Raw genomic sequence first — 19,723 nt, 5'->3', positions numbered from 1 at the left:
GATTCATTTAATTGCACATATCTAGTGTGATCGCCTAAATTGGTGTTTTAGCACCAAATGGTGTTAGATAGCATTATTTGTCAATTTATGCATTGAACTCAAATAACTAAATATGCATCATAACATTAATAGTGGCGGGGTGTGGGGGCCTTCACAGAGCTCTAGGGACGAGGTAGTGGGGGCCCTCACAAGTCCTGACCAGTCTTTTTCCCTTAGAATCTCCCTATAAATTCACTAATTCACCAACTTCGTGAAATCCAACGCTCCTTCAAAACCCAAAATCTCACTCTCTCCCCACCCAACGTCTCAACCCTCCCTCTCCTCCAAAAATGGGAGTGCAATATCTAGATTTCCCAGAAAATCCCTTGAATTTGCATAAATTCAAAGAGTACCCCGAAAAAACTACAAATTTGAAATCCTTTTGGGGTTTTCTTTTATCCATTGTCATCTACATTTCCATATTTTATATTTTTAACCTCTGCCCTTCCACTGTTTTAAGTACTACCAAATTCTGGTTTTTTATATTAAACACCCTTATTCTCATCATCGCAGCTGATTTTGGCTCTTTCTCTGCATCAAAAGAGCATGATGTTTACGAAGAAGAGTACGAGAAAAATGCTAGAACAAGAAATATTTCATCTTTCGGAATTCAAGAAATTCCAGATGATCAAAAGGAGGAAATAACTTATCAGAAGGAAACAGTTGATCAGAAATTACCTGAAGAAAAGATTATAAAAACGGCTATGCATGTGCACGTGCCTGTGCCAATGGCTCATGTGAATACTGAAACTGAGGAAGAAGGTAAACAGATAATTACAATCAACGAGAACGTCAAAAGTCCAACTGAAAATTTGGACCAAAGAAAACAAGAAATTGATCAGAAAAATGGGGCAGGCCAAGAGGAAGAGAAGAAGAAGATCGCTCGCTTCAATTCTGAGAAAATGACAATGGAGTTCAAGCAAGAAGAAAAAACTGTCTTGCAGAGGTCACTTTCCGATATGAATGAAGGGAGTGTCGAAGAAAACGAGTTTTCGGCCATGTCAGTTGAAGAACTGAATAGAAGAGTTGAGGAGTTCATTCGAAGATTTAACAGAGAAATTAGGGATCAGGCAGCAAGAAATAGGCATTGATAGTTAGAGGACGTGGAAAATGATGATTCCAGATTCTGAATGTATTTTGCTGTCACTATTTTCTTTTTGTTTGTCTTGTCTTTGTTATTTTCCGGTCGCTGACTGTAAATTAAAGGGTGATTTAATGTGGAGAAATTAATAATCATGATGAGTTCGAAATATAGCCTATCCATTATTGGAAAATGATAAATCTGCCAAAAAGACCTTACAACGGTCATCATAAAATATGTTAGTCTCATTACAATATTTGTTGCAACGCGAAATTTCATTAAACGATTAATCTGTTAGTTACAGTTTTTTATCATAAACTCATTATTTATTCTTTTCTTTTCTTTTATTCTTTTTTTTTTTTTTTATATAATGGAGGAATCCGCAGCCGCTACCCTTCGAGTGCGTACTGGGTAAACCCTCGGACTGACGCAATAACCTGCAAACCACGCCAGCCAGATAAACCGCACTAAGCAAGCCTTGTACGACAAACTCGATCGAAAAAATGTTGGTAGGGAAAATCGAACTCGTAATCAAAGGTTTCCGCGCTCACCTATTCCACTCATTATTTATTCCTTTCTTTACGATCTCAATTGTAAGCAACAATCTTTCCTATCTTTTATCTTTAAATCAAGAAGGGTCATATGCATCATCAACTCCCAACTCTTCAATCCCGTTGAAATATGGACATGCAGTTGCTTGAAGTTTAACTACAAAATCCTCCGGTCATTGTGATTCAATTTGCGTCGTTCATCTTGTCGTCCACAAGGTTAATTAGTTTGGAGTTTATATATGATACCACTTCTTAAATTTATTAATAGAGTAGTCAAACTTTTAGTTGTAAAACTATTAATTGCTCGTGTAGCCGACGAGGAGTTTCATTTGCATTTTCCTTATAATTTTATTCCTTAAAATGTCAATTTTATCCTAATTTATTTAGAACGGGTCTTCATGTTTCTAACTTCACCTCCGGTTGAATTGCTTCCACCATCCTGAGCTGCTCCATTCCGTCTCCCCAACTCCTATTGATATCACTCCCCCTTGATACAACTCATTAAGTTGGATTGTATATAATCAACACCTTGTTTGATAAAATTTTGAAAGAGTTTTATCAAGTTTTTAGTTATATATTTGATCAACTTTTATCAAAGACCTTGTCACGTAGGCCCTAAACAAAATTGGCGCAGATTAACTTATTTATCTTGTCAATTTAAAATATCATAAGTATCCTACAACAAAATCGAGAGACCAAGGTATCATCATATACATGAATTGACTAGTGAATGATTGCGATTGGGATGGATGCATATGAAATAATTTGATCTGGATATCGACAAAAGCATCACGATTATCACCACCGCCATAAAAATATTAACAAGTATAATAATGGGAAAGACCATTATTTTTGAATTGACAAGCATGAAATATGTCTTGTATAGGGTATGATTAGAAGAACAAGTACATGGAATTTTGGAGATTTCCTGTGATCGGGAAAAAGAGTCCACAAAATTGTATTCACAAGTACCATTTTTGTAGGTTTAGTCCCATTTGATCAGGACATATCCTAAACCCCACCCTACCCCGCCCCACCCTACCCCGCCGCTACATACAAAATTAAAACGACAAGAAAAAATACACGTAGCCACAGGGCTGAATGTTGATCACTATTTCCTGTCTCTAATCTATTTTTCAGAATCCATATACGCCAAATTGCATTCTAATGATTGATGATTGATTGGCTCGAAATCTATTGATTGGTCTCGTCTACACGTTAATTTTATTGGAAGAGAGATTTATATATATAGATAATCTCTTCAATGAGATTATTATGTGTAGTCATATTCATTTTCCAGATTGAACGTGTACATAATAATTTAAAGGATTGATATTATTTGAGATTACAAACAGGGATCTACAAATTTTTTAGGAAGATTTACATAATTCATTAGGAATTAAATTATATTTTAGTACCAGCTTCTATTCGCAAACTGATGGACAAATATAGAAGGACGATACACAGTTTTGTGGATATGCTTAGGATAAATATATTAATTTCTTTTGAAACTAGAATCGATTGCTATTGACATATAATAACAGTTTTCAAGCATCTATCAGAGTGCCTCCGTATGAAGTTTTGTACGGATGGAATATCAATCGCCCATATAATGGGATAAGGTAGGTGAACGACACATGCTAAGACTAGAAATGGGACATGCTATGGTATAAGCAGTGACAAAGCGGGGGTGGTCACATGACCCACCAATTTTTTGACCTTTTAGAAAAATATATATATTATACATTGTTCAAATTTTGAAATTTTAGTCAATTAATAAAAACTTGGTCAAAAATATCGGTGGAGAAAATTTCACCTTGTTAGGAATTAATTCCCTATTCCGACTAAACACGAGGTAATAAGAAAGTTTTTGATATTGAGTTGATTAATAGTTATGCTAAAAGTGAGTTATGATTCAATATTTTAATCTTTAGCTTCAACTTTGAGCTTATTCAATAGTGATTTTGAGAAGTCGGTATTGGCTTACTCCATTCTAATAGTGGTGTGAGTGATGGAGTGACCCAAAACAAACGAAGAGGAAATTGAGAGACGGCCCATGAGAAATTGGCTTCAAAGATAAAGGAAATAGGTTAGTTATGCTCAATTAAAATGAAAGGGGCAGAATATATGTTGCATATGGAGAAAGTCGTTATATTAAAAAAAAAAAAAAAAAATTGAATGGAAAGTTGTGGAATTCATGAACTTACGTTACCTCAGCTTAAATAGTTGAAATAGAAAATGGGAAAAATGGAGATAAGAATTTGGGTCGATTGCCTCTGTGTCTAGAAAAGGGAAATGATAATTGAATAGGCAGCAGAAAATTAGAAGAGGATTCACAAAGAAGTATATTTAAAAGAAGAACGGAGGGAAATGGAACAAGGAATTGAGGCTATTCTTCCTAGCGAACTGGAATTTGAAAACTAAGAAGGAAATTGAAGTTCAGTGAATTTTATCTCGGCTGTGGAAGAAATGGGAAAGGAAAAGTAGGGGAAAATAGGAATCTAATGCTTTTTTTTTCCCCTTTAATGTCTCAACCAATCGAACTTGAGAACAAGTCAACATATAAACGTGGTATATAATAGAAGTTTAATCCTTCTATGATTGTGGTTGTAGGGATCTTCGAAGAATTTGTTTCAATCACGCACCTCAAAAATGATGTCAAGTTGGCTCTTGTTTGACGGTCATTATTTGGCCAAAATCATATTTTGAATAGTGATTTTTTAAAAAATGCGTAGTTAAAAAGTATGAAAGGTTTAGAATTTACGTACAAATTATTTTATTGTGTAAATATATGGTTGAAAATGAGTCTGTAAATAAAAAGTTTTCAAATAATGGTTTTCAAAATAGAGGCTTAGTAAGATCATTTGACTAGATGTTTGCCGTCATAGGCATAATCTATGTCGTGTTACGATGTCTCAACATTTTGCAGTTTTTTTTCCTCTAATACATGACACAATAAATTCAGGTGTCACTTCTCCTTATAAATGCCACTTACGTACTCATAGAAGACTAGTAAATATCTAATTTAGAATGAATAATTGCTATACTATTTTTGCATTTATATCTAAGGTTCATCGCTCTCAGTACGGATCGTTGCTAAGAAAATACAATATGTTTTTTCTTTATCAACTTGTTTGATTTAAAATTTTGATTGGACCCTCCTAACTCAAAATATCTGTAACCGTCACTGGGTATAAGTGGTCGAAAAGATTAAGAAAAATATGATTGCGGCCTAGGATTGCCGATGAAGTTATGCAGATAATTAACGTTGATCAATGGAATTTAAAACTATAGATGAAGTGTTTATCATTATTTCACCAATTGACATGATTTTAGCTGAATAAGAAAGGAAAATTTACAACTGGGTATGTTGTTCCATTTGAGATCAAGAAAAGGATTGGATCACTAACTTACCAACTAAAGTTTCCGTCTTCACTAAGTAAGGTGCGTAATGTATTTCATGTGTCTATGTACACTTCATCTTACGCGCTTAATAAAGTTCCTATTGAGATTCAACCCAATTTAACTTTTTGAGAATCGACCAGTTCGAATTTTAATGCAAGAAACGAAATATCTCCATAAAAAAAGTTCCTTTATCAAAGATTTTATGGAGAATTGAAGGAATCGAGGAAGAGAAGTGAAACAACGAAGTCGAAATGAAAGAAATTTTCTAGAACTATTTTAAGGAATTTTGAGGATCAAATTTATTCAATAGATATATTTTAACGCCCTGAAAATTCATGTTATTTTCAAATTTACTTGAACCCGAAAATTTGAAGAAATCGGGATTTAAATAAATTAGTGAGGGAGCCAATTGATAATTTTATGAATTCTTTGAGTAAATGGATTAATTTCAGAAAGTTGGGCTGGATGACCAAAAATAAAAATAAAAATGCAGAAGTTTTCCACTAGTGGGCTTTTTCATTACTGGGCTTTAAAATGTCATTTGGACTCACTGCATTTAGAGTTAGCTTTTGCATGTTAGCACGTTTGAAAGTTCTTGTCGAGGCCTTCGTTTTAACACCAAAATTGCTAGTTTTCAAGAAGTAGAATTGCCTCAAACGTGAGCCAAAAGGGGACCCAATAAGTAGGATTTTTGGAATTTGCACACGTATCTAATTCTTATGATCGAGTAGGCATCTTTGGGATGGTTGTACATTATATTTAGCTGTTGAATCAATGTGATTTTTGATTCAGTAAGAAGTAGATGGTGAACTCTTTGAATTGATATAAAGAACAATCTAGCTCGGCCTTCAAATAATTGGACAAAAGTCTCTTCCCTTCTCTAGCTCATTTCAATCAACTTACGATGTTGTCTTGCCTACCAATTCTTTCGGATGCCAACCCTGCGGTCTCTGAGTTCTTTAAGGAAAATTCTTAAGGAGGAAGCATGTTTGACTAAGCTCAAAAAATTTATTTTAATCTAAGCAACTCTTTTACTAAAGCATGTTTAACTAAGCCTAAAAGTTTTCTTATAAGCAAATATTTTGTAAGTCAAAAAAAAAAAAAAATTCAAAATAGTAAAGTATAACTTGTAATTTTTCATTCATATTGGTAAATAATCGAATTTGATTTTGACATTATTAAAGATACACTTATCCAAGTCTAGCGAAGCACGCTTTAATAGGAGATGAAGGGGGGAGACGTTATTTGTGTCGAATATAGCTAGTTCGAGGGACGAGACGTGTAATTGGGAATGTCGCTTTATTCTTCACGAGGAAACTAGGGGCAGCTGGGAGGGGGGGGGGGGGGGGGGGGGGGGGGGGGAATTAAAAATTACAAGGTAGAAAAAGAATTTTAAAAAAATAATAAATTTTTTTCTATATATCAATCTAGTATAAACATTTTTTTTTTTGTAAATTCCCAGGCTTTGTCCCTGAACGACACACTTTCACCCTTTTATTATATTTTTCAGTTTAGATTATATTTTGAAAAATATATAATTACATGAGAAGGTAATGAAAATTATTTCTATCCCGATTCTCAAAAATACTTTGATGGGGTAAGAACGATAGTGATTGGTGACCTGCCCTATTGATATTAGGATTTGATGAACTTTACCTTAAATGACTATTGCTCACCCACATTATAAGTACATTATACACACACACACACACACCCATCAATCACTCATAACAATTCTATTCGTCCATATGGACGGATGAAATTCCTACGTGGCATTAACGAAGTTAAAATTGGACAATGTAGTCAAGGGCGGAACTACATGGAATCCAGTGCAGGCCAATGCCCACACTAGACTCTGAACTTGACACAGAAACTCCAGTGTGCCTCACTTGCACTGGACGTCTGGACCAAGAAGAAGAGAAGAAGAAGAGGAAGAAAAGGGAAGGAAGAAGAATAAAGTGTGTGCTGTCTGCAAGCAGAAGAATGGAAGGAGGAAGAAAGTTTCAGCCGGAGGAAGAAAATGACATTTGCCGACAATAGGGAAGAAGAAGCGTAGGGGGAAGAAGAAGGGTAGGAGTTGGGCGTATTTTTTAATTTTTAGATTTTGGGCCTACTCTTTAGTTAGGCTTTTAGATTAAAAAAAAAAAAAAAAAAAAAATCCTATAGGCTTTGTTATGAATTTATTGACCCATCAATTTATTGTTTATACAATGGACCCCATCATCTTATCTTCTATTGTTAAAAATTGTACTCTACATTGATCATATGAAACTCTTTTTGTTCATAGAGTAATTTTGACAAAAAATAAAAATCATCGTAGCCAATACTTATAATTGTGCCTGCACTGGACGAAATCTCTAGCTCCGTCCTGCATGTAGTATCATTTCCATCTTTCCCCATGCAAATTGATAAGCTTTATGCAAATTAATTAATCGTTAAAACTTTCCATAGCAGAATTTTCAGCAATTTAATTTTAGAAAACAAATCTTTTGGAACCCAAAATCAAAAGCAGGGAACTCGAATGAAGAGATAATTTTATCAATTAATGGGGCCAAAAAATAAAGAAAATGGATGAGAATTCTCTGTACTAATCTTTTAGCTGAAGGAACAAAGGTGAATAAGCCAAATGAAGACACAAAAAATCGATTCCTCCGAGGCGGGCGTAGCTTCTTTTGAGAGTGCCCTCAATTTCAAACATAAATGAAACGGCTGAATCATTCATTAAAATATGCAGGAAGGAAGCCGTGGACAGAAAATTGAGGGGTGTATTTAATTGAGATTTTTAATTATTTTTTGGGATTTAAAAAGTTTAGGGGTATTCAATTGAGATTTTTTGAGACATTCTAAAAATTACGATGTATTCAATTAAAACTTTTATAGACTTTTAAAAAGTCTCTAAAAGTTACGATTTATTCAATTAAAACATTTTAGAAGTATTTATAAGTCTTGGGATATTCAAATTTTAATGGCTTTTAGAGACTTTTATAAAAGTCTCTGGAGTACTAATTTTTAAGTAGAAAGTACTTATATAAAATCTTAAAATTTGTCTTTCATTAATTACGAGATTTTGGGAAACTTTCACAATTTTTTTCAATCTTTTTTCTTTTAAATTTCTATGGACATATGTGATTAAAATTTTTTTTTATTAATTATATTTATTTCTATTTATCTTTCTTTCTCTCTCTTATTAGTGATCACTATTTTCTATGAAAAAATTAAATTGGATTCTTGTAACTTTTTTTCCTCTTTTTTGGTACTTTTTTGTTTTTGTGAAAAAATATCTATTCTTTTATTAAAGTATAAAATTTTATATGAAAAATTTATAATTAAATTTAAATATATTGATTTTTATTTATTTTTAAAAGTATACTATACTAATAAGAATCATATATATGTATAATTTTTTTTATTATTTATTTAATCAAGATCTTAAATATTTAGTTTCTCAAAAAAAAATTTATTATATGGGAAGAAGGGGAATTGTAGAAATTAACACTTCGCATATGAGAATTTCATGACATTGTATCAAATCCACGTGAGTTCTATTTCAAATGAAAGTCTTCAAAAGCTTATAAAAATTTTAAAATGAAAGTCCGTAGAAATCTACGAAATACTTTCACTAATTTCATACAAATCTATAAAAGATCCGCGAAATCCACAAAAGTCATCACTTAAAAATGGTCCATCAAAATCTTCAAAAGTCCCAATTGAATACACCCCCTAAGCTTTGAGTCCAAAAAAGACTTGAGTCCCTGTTTAACAACCATTATTCTTAAAAAAAAAAAAAAGTATATATATTTTGAATAGTAATTTTTAGAGAATATGTTATTAAAAGTATGGAAAAACTTTTGGTTTACGAGTAGAATATCTTGTCACGTAAATGTATGATTAAAAATAGTATGTAAAAAAGAGTTTGAAAATAATAATTGTTAGGGATTAAATTTTTATTTTTTGTTCATTTTGGAATTCATATACATGCATAATAGATCACGTGAAATCAATCAAAACCAAAAATCACGTGAACTCCAAAGTTCAATCCATTCTATTATCTCCAAAAATCACGTGAATCCGAAGACCAAACCATCAATTGGATATAAAAAAAAATAACAAGTGAAGAAGTTTGATAGAGGAATTTAGAGTTCATGTGAAACTTGGGGTTATTCAATTGGAGTTCAATGTGAAAAAGTTTGTTGATTTGGAGTTCAAGCTTATATGAAAATGGTTTGGATCCGAGGAAGAATCATTTGGAATCTGCTTAAGCCATAGGAGAATTTGCTTCAACGATTTGGGGAAGAATCAATTAGGTAAAGTCGTGTTTGAAGTTGGGGAAAGATCGATTGGGCAAATATGTGATTGTCTAACTAATTTAGCCGCATAAGATTTTTTATTTGCCAAGTGGATGGAGGATATATATATTTTTAATTATGGTTGAGTAATAAGTAATCTTTTAAATTTGGTTAAAGTTTATTAATCATTAGTTTGAGCCTCATTTTATTGTAAGAATGTATTTTTAAATAGTAGATTGACGGATAATGTGTAACAATTTTTTATTTGGATTTAATATTATTTTATTAAAAAATATGTGGTTGAAAAAAAAAAAAAATATATATTTTGAAAATAATGTGATGAAACAAGGGAATTAATTGTTCCAATGGTTATTGAATTTATGTCTATGTCTTTAATTGATCACTAAAGTTTAAAATATTGAGTTTTGGTAACTGAGCTTAGGTTAATGTTTTCGATTGTTTACTGAAATTTAAAATGTTGAGTTTTGACCATTGAACTTTGAAAAATGTCGTACGTTACTAATTAATATAAACGTTGAATTTTGAAAATATAGAGTTTACAGCGTGTAATGTACAATATTTTTTAAAATTCAATGATCAAAATTCAACATTTTAAATTTTAGTGAGCAATTGAAAATATGTACTAAGTTCAATCACTAAAACTTTAGTGACCAATTAAAAATATAAAACTAAGTTTAGTGACTAATGGAACAATTAACTCGAAACAAGTCTTTACATATGGTTTGTCCTTTTAGGTTACTGCCGTCTCCAATATTGCATTCTCCATCACCGGACTCCTCGCACACTGTCCTTTGCTCTATCTACTTATAAATTTACTGCGCAGACGCTTTTCGCGTTGGTTTACTCTTCAATTGGGCATTTCAGTAATTCAATTTCGCCAGGTACAATTGTTGTTCATTAGGGTTTTATACGTCAATTCTACCAGACTAATTGCTCGCAGCATCGTCGCTAATACATTTAATATATTTTTTGCTTTTTATCGATTCATTATACATAAATAGTTTTATATAATTTAGCTCTATGGATGGGGTAGTGAATTCCAGACATTTTTTATTTATTCCGTTTTAGACCAAAACTCTGATAAATGGGAACAAAAAGTGATATGGAAAGAGGGAAAGAAGAAAAAAGTTTCCTTCTTTTATGATTTTTTTTATATTGATTATATTTTTTGTGAAATTTGGTTGCAATTTTTCTCTCTGATTTTGATTCAACCTCAAAGTTAGGAATTACTTTTCAATGCATTCAGGGAGACCGATTGTGTAGCGTGCAATGGGTGAAAATGGGAAGCGCCTTCGTTCTCATCGTGATGACGGGGATAGCAAGAACCAAAAGAGGCGAGTGGATAGAGAAAGCGATAGAGATGAGAAGGGTAATGATGAACTGATAGTGTATAGGATTCTTTGCCCAGACAGTGTTATTGGGAGCGTGATTGGAAAGAGTGGAAAAGTAATTAACTCGATCCGGCAGGAGACAAGAGCAAAGGTCAAGGTGCTGGACCCATTTCCTGGTGCTAGAGATAGAGTTATCATGATTTATTGCTATGTTAGAGAGAAGGAGGACGTTGAAGTTGATGATGAATTCAACAATAAGGAACCTCTCTGTCCTGCTCAGTATGCGCTCCTCAAGATGCACGAGGCAATTGCAAATGCGGTGGCTATGGTAGGGGATTTTGACAGGAAGAATAACTACAAAAATATAGAGGAGTGTAAGATTCTTGTTCCATCTAGCCAGTCTGCTAATATTATTGGGAAATCCGGTTCCACCATTAAGAAGTTGAGAAACAAGACGAGGACAAACATCAAGATCACTTCCAAGGATGCTAGTGACCCATCTCATTCATGTGCATTGGAGTTTGACAATTTTGTCCTGGTTAGTTTTTCTTTTGCTTAGAATTTTGTAAGTGTAAATGTCATCTTTACATTGATTTCAGCTAGAATATTTGGCAATGAATTAAAACTAGATTGATAAAGTCCTAAATTTTTTTGTTCTTTACCGGTATCATTATGGGTTGTTTTTATGAAAGTCTTTGTTGTTGTAGAGCAATAATGCTTGCAGTGCTGTTACTGATATTCGTTTAGTCGTATAATGTGATGTATGTCTTTATTTGTGATAGATATCTGGTGACTCAGAGGCAGTGAAGAAAGCAGTTTTTGCCATTTCTGCTATCATGTACAAGTTTTCACCGAAGGAAGATATTCCTCTTGATGTTTCTATCCCGGAAACCCCTCCGAGCATAATCATACCGTCAGATGTTCCCATATATCCTGCAACTGGATTTTATCAAAGTGTAGATCCTATTATTCCATCTAGATCTGTTCCTTCTATTTTAGGTCCTGCAGACGCACCGTACATACCCAGTCGTGCTGATGCTGGGAACACGTGGTCAGTTTATTCATCCACTCTTCCTATGGTGTCTGGTTATGGTGGTATGTCTCGATCAGAGGAGTTGACTGTAAAAGTGCTGTGTCCATCAAATAAAATTGGCCGTGTTATTGGCAAAGGAGGAAGTTCCATCAAACGTATAAGGCAGGACAGCGGTGCCCATATTGAGGTTGAGGACCCAAAGGCCAACTACAATGAGTGTGTTATCAGCATTATCTCAACAGAGGTATGGCCATCATCTCTATCATTGTTTATTTTTAGTTTATCTATTGAAATTACTCTAGAAGAAGACGAATACTTAAACCAGTCATTCTTCTTTTCTGCTGAATAAACCTTTATTTTATCAAGGATATTGTGCCCGGGTTTGCTTTTAGTTGTTTATAGACGGTTGAGTTTAATTGTGATGTTTCTGTGTACAACCTTGGGACTCTTTCTTTCTTTTCTTTTCATTTTTTCATTTTTTCCCCCAATCTGAAGTATTGCTTGGTTTATGGATGTGTATAGGCAGGTTACAGTTTACGTTTATTGATTAAATAATTTGCTGACAAGCAAGGAATACTTTCTTGAATAACTATTACTGTCTTTATGTCTCTTAATTTATGCCAGAAAGTTGATTTCATGTATGCTGTAGTCCACTTTGCTTGGACTTTCATTTGGTCAAAGGTGATAGCAAAACACTTATGTTCATGTTTGACAACTTCATTCAGTTATTATTTCTTACAGTTTCTTCACCCAATTTTTTTTTTGGTCATTTTAAGTCAATTGTTAAATTTTTGCTTACCAAGATTGGAAAAATTTCCTCGTGTATTCCTAATAATCATGTGCAATATTTGTTTTGGGCAGTCATTGGATGATCTGAAGTCCACAGCTGTCGAAGCTGTGTTATTGCTGCAAGGAAAGATAAATGATGAAGATGATGATACGGTAACTTTGCGGCTTCTTGTTCCGTCTAAGGTTATTGGATATATAATCGGGAAAAGTGGTTCAATCATAAATGAAATCAGGAAGAGAACTAAAGCTGATATACAAATCTCCAAGGGCGAGAAGCCTAAATGTGCAGATGCAAATGATGAACTTGTTGAGGTATATGTTATCTGGCTCGTGTTAATGTTGTTGGTCATCAATGTCTCGTACTTGGTAACTTATTTATTGAAAACCTATTTTTCACATCATAGATTGTTGGAGAAGTTGTTAGTTTGAGAGATGCACTTATTCAGATTGTCTTGAGGCTCCGAGATGATGTGTTAAAAGACAAAGAAGGTGGCCACATTTCTTCTGGTGGTGCTGGTTTCTCGGTGCCCTCAGTTTTGCCTAGTATTCGTCCAGCTGCTCCTATGGCTTATGAGCACAGTGCCGAAACTGAGAGTGGAGTGGGCCTGCTTTCTTCCAGAACCTATGGGTCTCTGCTGGTAAGCAACTGTGCTATTATGAAAGCTATTATCCTAGTAGACCCATGTATGAAAGGAAAAAGATGTCACTGTCTATCTCTACTTGACATTTCCTCTTTTGTATAGTAAACTGTGCAATTGCGAACAAAGCATTGGAACAAATTATGATCATTATTCTTAATGAAGATCCTGATTTGGTACAATGTCTTGTTGATAACCCTCTCAAAATATAAAGAAAAAGAAGAAATGAATAACACCTTTTAAGTTAATAGCTATTTTTCTGGATCAGTTAAGAGTTATGCGAAATAACAGTATGGCAAGGTGATACCATGTGTCATTTACACAGATAAATCATGTATACGTTTTTTCTGGAGGATTTTTTTCTTGTTTTGAGTAAAGAATTTTAATTGATTTCTATCTTGGCTGCTAAATATATCTAATAAATCCCATCCATTCCTAGATTGCCTTCAATTGATGGTTTGTACGAGCACTTATTGCTGAAGGTCATGTGTAATATTTTTAGTGGATGTTAATTTTAATTTTTTTCATCAATTATTATTACTGCTGGAGTATTGGACTGATTTACTTGAAATGTTCATGTTATTTGTGTTGTAAAGTTTTTTTCTGAAATTTCTGCTATGGTCAGATAGTGCTAAATGCCATTTCACCCAATCGTTAATTTCAAATTTCATGGTTTGATTTTCCTCTTTAACCTTGTCTTTTCTCTTTGGTAAAGACTGGAGATAGTGGCTATGGATCATTTTCCTCTCATTCATCGTCATTGTATGGAAGGTTAGTCTTCTATGTCATGAATGTGTCTCGGACCTTATTTTTCTGAAGTCTTCAAATTATGTCTTAGATTATAATCTTGCCTTGTTGAGCAGATTGCCTCCACCTTCAACTGTGGAAATGGTTGTACCTGCATATGCAGTTGGTAAAGTCATGGGCAAAGGTGGCATGAATATTGAGAATATGCGTAAGGTGAGTCATTTTAATTTGACAATTGACAGAGCAATGATCAATTCTGTTTTTATTTCTCTTCCACTATTTCTGGAACTTTCCTCCACTTTTCACTTCATTTTTCTGCTATTCCCCCCAAAAAAACACTTCATTCATTTGGGCTAGCTACATATCGAAAGGGTGCAGATCTTTATTTCGGTTGTCCTTTATTGATAGCCTGCTTAGCTTGCATAATAAGAATTTTCCAGCCTCATGGCAGTCCGGATACGATTAGGGCTCTTTTCAATTGCTAAGTTTGGGTGTTTTGGTCTGGAAGTCTTGGCTTTTATGTTTTGCACTATTAACTAAGTTATTGTCCATGTTTGACTAAGCTTATGAGGTGCTTATAAGCTTAGCCATACATGTGTCGTGTCTGTTGAGCCATTACTTTAGAATCACATCAATTGAAAGGCGAGGCACATGTATAACCCGACCTGTTCAGATGCACCGACAAGCATCAGGCACTATGCCAGTGTCCAATGCGTGTCCAACTACCACATGACGCCGACATGCTTCCATCACATGTCTAAGAGACACCATGGGGCGTATCCCCCTTTTTCTTTTGCTTTTCTACCGCAAGGCACTTGACTACATGTCGCCGACATGCCGAATTGGTGAAAAGTAACCAAAACAATTACTGCAAAGCAAAAACTAACTTGGATTTCCATTTACGATGTTTTCAATGATGAGAATGATGGTTTATTTCTTCATATCCTTCTTTCCGGAGCTATTCTTCTTCCAGTGTTCTCTTTACTCCTCGGACCCTAGATTTTCTACTTGAAAATAAGACACAACTTTTTTAACCCAGAGTTCTTGATGTTGTCTTTTAAGACTTTACCATTTTTCGGAAACAAATTTCACGCCATTAAATGAAAGACAAATTCAATTTATAATAATAGTCAACTAGATATAAAAGGTCAGCTGCTTATTATTATTATTATTTTTTTTTTTTTTTTNAGTTTTTTTTTTTTTTTTTTTTTTTTTTTTTTTTTTTTTTTTTTTTTTTTAAAGTTAATCGATGTTCCAACCAATTAATCTATACAATTAACCTCGCGTCCTAAATTTTAAATGCAATTGGTCCTTTTCCATTTGAAAATCATTCGGCCCTTCTTAAATTATTTGCTCTCTCATTCACAAACCTTTGCTTATATGCACAAAATTTTATTTGCTTTACATTATAAAATAAATGAAAAATATTTCAGAAAATAAAACTAAAGGAATCTATTTTTAACCAACGTGTCATGTCAGTACTTTACTAAAAAATCACGTGCAGGACGCACGTGTCTGTATTGATGCTTTATAGATGAGCTGTTACGTTGAAAATCCTGGAACTTTGGGAAGGGCTTTTTTGGGGTTGGGGTGGGGTTGGGGGTGGGGAGTATGCATTTGGTGTCACGTTAGGCTGTATGGATTATTGTGATTTGTGCATGAGTATAACATTTCACTTTGAACTTACATTCTCATATGCACCCATTCTCTTCCAGATATCTGGTGCAGCAATAGAGATTTCAGATTCCAAATCTTCCAGAGGTGATCGCGTGGCTTTAATATCTGGCACAGCTGAGGAGAAGCGTGCAGCTGAAAACTTGATTCAAGCATTCATAATGGCCGCTTAAATTATGACGATACTTTTGTTCCCATATAGATGAAAATTCTGGTTCATTGTTGGGGTTCTTCCTTCAATCGTTTCTCCTCTCAAGCTTCTTTAGGTCAAGGTCATAGGCTTCCGATTGACTCACTTCTCTTCCATAGGAAATCTTATAAAGATGTTGCTGGAAGTTTAGTAGCGTGTTCTGTTTTCAAGCGGCATAGTTTCTACCAATGTTGCCTGATATGATCTACTCACCTATGGCAGATGTTCATAGGATGCTTTCTTTCCTTTTTGTGTTTATCGAGCCTTTGTGCATCTTACTTCTGATACTGCTTTTCTCATGAATTTGATGTTGAGTTGATTGTCAAACTCATAATACATGGATCCTTCAGTTTTTACCCCTTCCTTCCTCTCAGGGTCTTCGTGTCTTTTTGATGTAATGTGATTGATCCAGGTATCTTCCTCATGTGCCCCCAGTGCTGCTCATATGCATAGATATAAGTGCAGAACAACTCTCTCCTGGTGAAATGCAGGTTTTATGAGGCTTTATCTCGTCCCAATCTGAATGCTCTTGCTTGATTTTGTACAAGTATCTAATGCTTGCTAAGCTATGAGACTGATTTCTGATAATGCCTAATTTCAACTGCTTGTCTGGATTCCTTCTTGGCATGCACTACTTAATCTACAAGTATGTCCCTATTATTTATTTCTTTCTTTCTTTCCATCAGAAACATATGCGCATGATTTCCCTTGCTAAGAATTGTACTCCAAGTCATCAGAAGTTCTATTCATGTCTGATTCAGCCTTTTAGGAATTAGAATGCATAAAATTCTGCTTGTTATCTTATCCCAGCATATTTTCTGAGGAATCTTACGAAGTCTTCAATTCAGCATATGCTTACCATTTGCACTTCCAAAAATACTGCTAAATCAGACTGTTAGGGTTCCCATGTGGATTATACATAGAATCAGGTATGTTCACTGCCACCTCATTTTCTTTTGGTCTGTCCGATTTTTATTTTGTTGTACTTCAGCAAGATATAAATTACTACAGTTCATTTCTTATGCTCCGACAACAAGTAGATGAAGTTTAGACAATTAAATCTCAAAAACCAATTATATTCCTTTCCCGAACCACGGTGTTCCAAAAGACCAAGTTGAGTATTAATGTGTTCTGCCTGTTAGGTCTGATATAAGCCTCAAATAAACCAATAAAATTAATCAAAAATTATAAGAATGCAAAATTATGCTCATGACAAACCATAAACCAGTTGGATAATCCATGGTAAAATGTTTCAACAAAATTAAAAGTTGGATTTGGAACTAGAATCTTTAAAAAGGATCAACAAATTAGCAAGTAATAAATTAATGAAGTACTAATCAGTAATTACATAACAGGATTACTAATCTGCTACCAGAACAAGAAAAAAACAAGAAGTCCTCCATATCATCATTACCAGCAAGATCTTTAAGAAAATCACAGTATATTTTATTACTGTCTCATCATCACCAGCATACATGTTTTTCATTCCTTTTCTTCATCTAAAGCTTGCAGCGGGCATATCCTTTTCCCCCTCCCTAAAATAAACACAAAAGTTTAGATTTTTTTGGTTACTTCTAATTAAAATACTTATTTTGGTCAGAGCTAACTATCCAAATAAGTAATATTGTACTCTACTAATTTCACAATGGCACTACCTATAGCCTAACCCTAGCAGTATTCCTATTAAATAAATGCAATATTATTTAAATAATAGAACTTTTAGCATATCATTTTTTATAACTAATTTGAGTAATAAGTATTAATTTAATTTATTGTAATCCTCTTAGTTAAATATAATAAAAATTGGTTGAAAGATAGAATTCTATTTGTTTTATTAAATAGTTCGCATATTATAAATATTATACTTGTCAAATTACTTCAAAATATTAAGTTTAAAAAATATGTTCTCGGTTGTAAATTGGTTGAACAATAGTAATCACGAGCTCATTTAATTTCCACTATTACATATATTAAATGTGCAATGTATAAAAAACATAAGCTTTAGTTTAATTTATTAAAATATACAAAACTACAAACTAAACCACGTTGCCAATAAATTTGAGGTCAGTATGTAACTCTTTTTTCACCATCCTTTTGGTTCATTACTAGATCCAAGCCTACTTTATAAAACCTTTAGATTCCAAGATGCTTCAAATTCAAACTTCATATTTAATCAATCTTAGTCTCATCAGTTAAAACTATATCATTAATATACACTAACAGAAATCATCTTTAATATGTCGTGAGCTTATCCCTGGACCATGACTCAGGTGAAAAGTTAAGGAATTAGCAGAACCTTGGTGCAAGCCTATAGTGATAGGGAATTCTCTACTAGCAGGACCACTATATCTTGTGGTCATGATTGCAAAATACTATTCCATATCTTACTACATAAAAGCGCCATAATGGATTTTTTGGTTATTTTCATATTCTAACAACTGCCATTAAGTAATTGATTTACCAAACCTGTAACTTTTAAGCCACAAGTGACATAGGTGTACAACTTTGTTTTGCACAATAAAGATGCTAAATCCATGATGTTTCATCTTGTATTCGACACCATATACCTTAGTCTTTGGATCACTGCTCTTTGTATTTTGTGCGCTTTATTTTTAGTTTTTTCTAAGTTACCTCCACCTCACTGCTCTGCTTTCCATTTATTTTTCTTATTTTCTCCATTTCTTTCTTTTGCTGCATGTCCCCTTGTGGTAAGTAGCTTAGTTGTGGGGTTTTGAACTATAGATTCAATAAGCACTTTTACTAGCATAAACGATTCCAAGTTATCTCTATTGTAAGCGTCCAATTCTTTAGTAGCCAATGATATTGTTCTTTTGCTAGCATTTCCTTCAAGGTTTTGTTAGAAACCACTCGAATCAGCTGATGTTAACAGTTAGGCCAAAATTTTATAGTTGCATCCTAATAAGTTTGCCCACCAGTTGGTTGATGCCATCCATTATCAGGTAAATCCTCCTCCTCACATTGAGAAAGCTGTAACAGTTATTAGTACTTGCGTGTAATTCTGCCTTCGTCCTCCCTCATTCATCTGGCACTCAAAATTTGCTTTCCATTTATTTTTCTTATTTTCTCCATTTCTTTCTTTTGCTGCATGTCCCCTTGTGGTAAGTAGCTTAGTTGTGGGGTTTTGAACTATAGATTCAATAAGCACTTTTACTAGCATAAATGATTCCAAGTTATCTCTATTGTAAGCGTCCAATTCTTTAGTAGCCAATGATATTGTTCTTTTGCTAGCATTTCCTTCAAGGTTTTGTTAGAAACCACTCGAATCAGCTGATGTTAACAGTTAGGCCAAAATTTTATAGTTTCATCCTAATAAGTTTGCCCACCAGTCTAGTCTACTAGTCGTTCTGGTTGATGCCATCCATTATCAGGTAAATCCTCCTCACATTGAGAAAGCTGTAACAGTTATTAGTACTTGCGTGTAATTCTGCCTTCGTCCTCCCTCATTCATCTGGCACTCAAAATTTGTATTTCCTTATTGTTGTCCTCAATGCATCTGTTCGAATTGAGTATATTTCAGAGGGTGGGTGCCATAATAAATGCTCAAATTATTAGTTTGTGGTCAGAGTAGATTATTTGGGGCTTTGTATCAATCATTTGGTGCAATGGTGGCTGTGAATGTCTGGGGTATAGCAGATGAAGAAACTTTTTGCTGGACTCTAGCAGGTGTACCTTACATGTATAATTATTAATTTTTTTTCACTATTGGTTCTTTGTGAGGTTGGACATGTCATGTCTTTTGTTGCTTTTAGGCTTATATTTTATGGTAGGTCATTTTTTAGTTGTTTCTTTGTTCTTTTATTTATTTGGACTGAATATAAGGAAGAATAAACTTCCTTTCCTTCCCAGAAGGTGCATATCTTTGACGTATCTTCAACTATTGTTTGACATTGATGACAATTTTTACACTTTTTATATGT

The 19,723-nt window shown here is 33.8% G+C and overlaps 2 protein-coding genes across 3 annotated transcripts; both read left to right on the top strand.

The window, feature by feature from the left end:
* The first annotated feature begins 112 nt into the window (after window positions 1–112).
* On the top strand, window positions 113–1,130 carry LOC111408292. Its single transcript, XM_023038067.1, has 2 exons — window positions 113–191; window positions 553–1,130. The coding sequence occupies exons 1-2, from the start codon at window positions 113–115 to the stop codon at window positions 1,128–1,130; spliced, it is 657 nt and encodes a 218-aa protein (XP_022893835.1).
* An 8,980-nt stretch (window positions 1,131–10,110) lies between these two features.
* Window positions 10,111–16,803, top strand: LOC111407263 (KH domain-containing protein At4g18375-like). 2 transcript variants are annotated; one of them, XM_023036644.1, is made up of 8 exons: window positions 10,111–10,264; window positions 10,630–11,252; window positions 11,497–11,991; window positions 12,609–12,848; window positions 12,941–13,174; window positions 13,890–13,945; window positions 14,038–14,134; window positions 15,637–16,803. In XM_023036644.1, exons 2-8 carry the CDS (start codon window positions 10,653–10,655, stop codon window positions 15,766–15,768), a joined length of 1,854 nt encoding a protein of 617 aa, XP_022892412.1. In that variant the 5' UTR covers window positions 10,111–10,264; window positions 10,630–10,652; the 3' UTR covers window positions 15,769–16,803. The 2 variants fall into 2 exon arrangements, with proteins under 2 accessions (XP_022892412.1, XP_022892413.1); XM_023036645.1 differs by lacking the exon at window positions 10,111–10,264 and having other exon boundaries at window positions 10,607–11,252.
* Window positions 16,804–19,723: the final 2,920 nt, after the last annotated feature.

The sequence above is a fragment of the Olea europaea genome, chromosome 13 (assembly GCF_002742605.1).
Source record: "Olea europaea var. sylvestris chromosome 13, O_europaea_v1, whole genome shotgun sequence".
NCBI lineage: Eukaryota > Viridiplantae > Streptophyta > Magnoliopsida > Lamiales > Oleaceae > Olea > Olea europaea.
This window is presented reverse-complemented; position numbering and strand designations above follow the sequence as displayed.

Coding starts and splice junctions, on each gene's coding strand:
- LOC111407263 (XM_023036644.1), top strand. CDS start 10,653: ATGGGTGAAAATGGGAAGCGCCTTCGTTCTCATCGTGATGACGGGGAT. Junction 11,992..12,608: donor TCAGCATTATCTCAACAGAG/GTATGGCCATCA, acceptor TGTTTTGGGCAG/TCATTGGATGATCTGAAGTC. Junction 12,849..12,940: donor CAAATGATGAACTTGTTGAG/GTATATGTTATC, acceptor TTCACATCATAG/ATTGTTGGAGAAGTTGTTAG.
- LOC111408292 (XM_023038067.1), top strand. CDS start 113: ATGCATCATAACATTAATAGTGGCGGGGTGTGGGGGCCTTCACAGAGC. Junction 192..552: donor GGTAGTGGGGGCCCTCACAA/GTCCTGACCAGT, acceptor TCATCATCGCAG/CTGATTTTGGCTCTTTCTCT.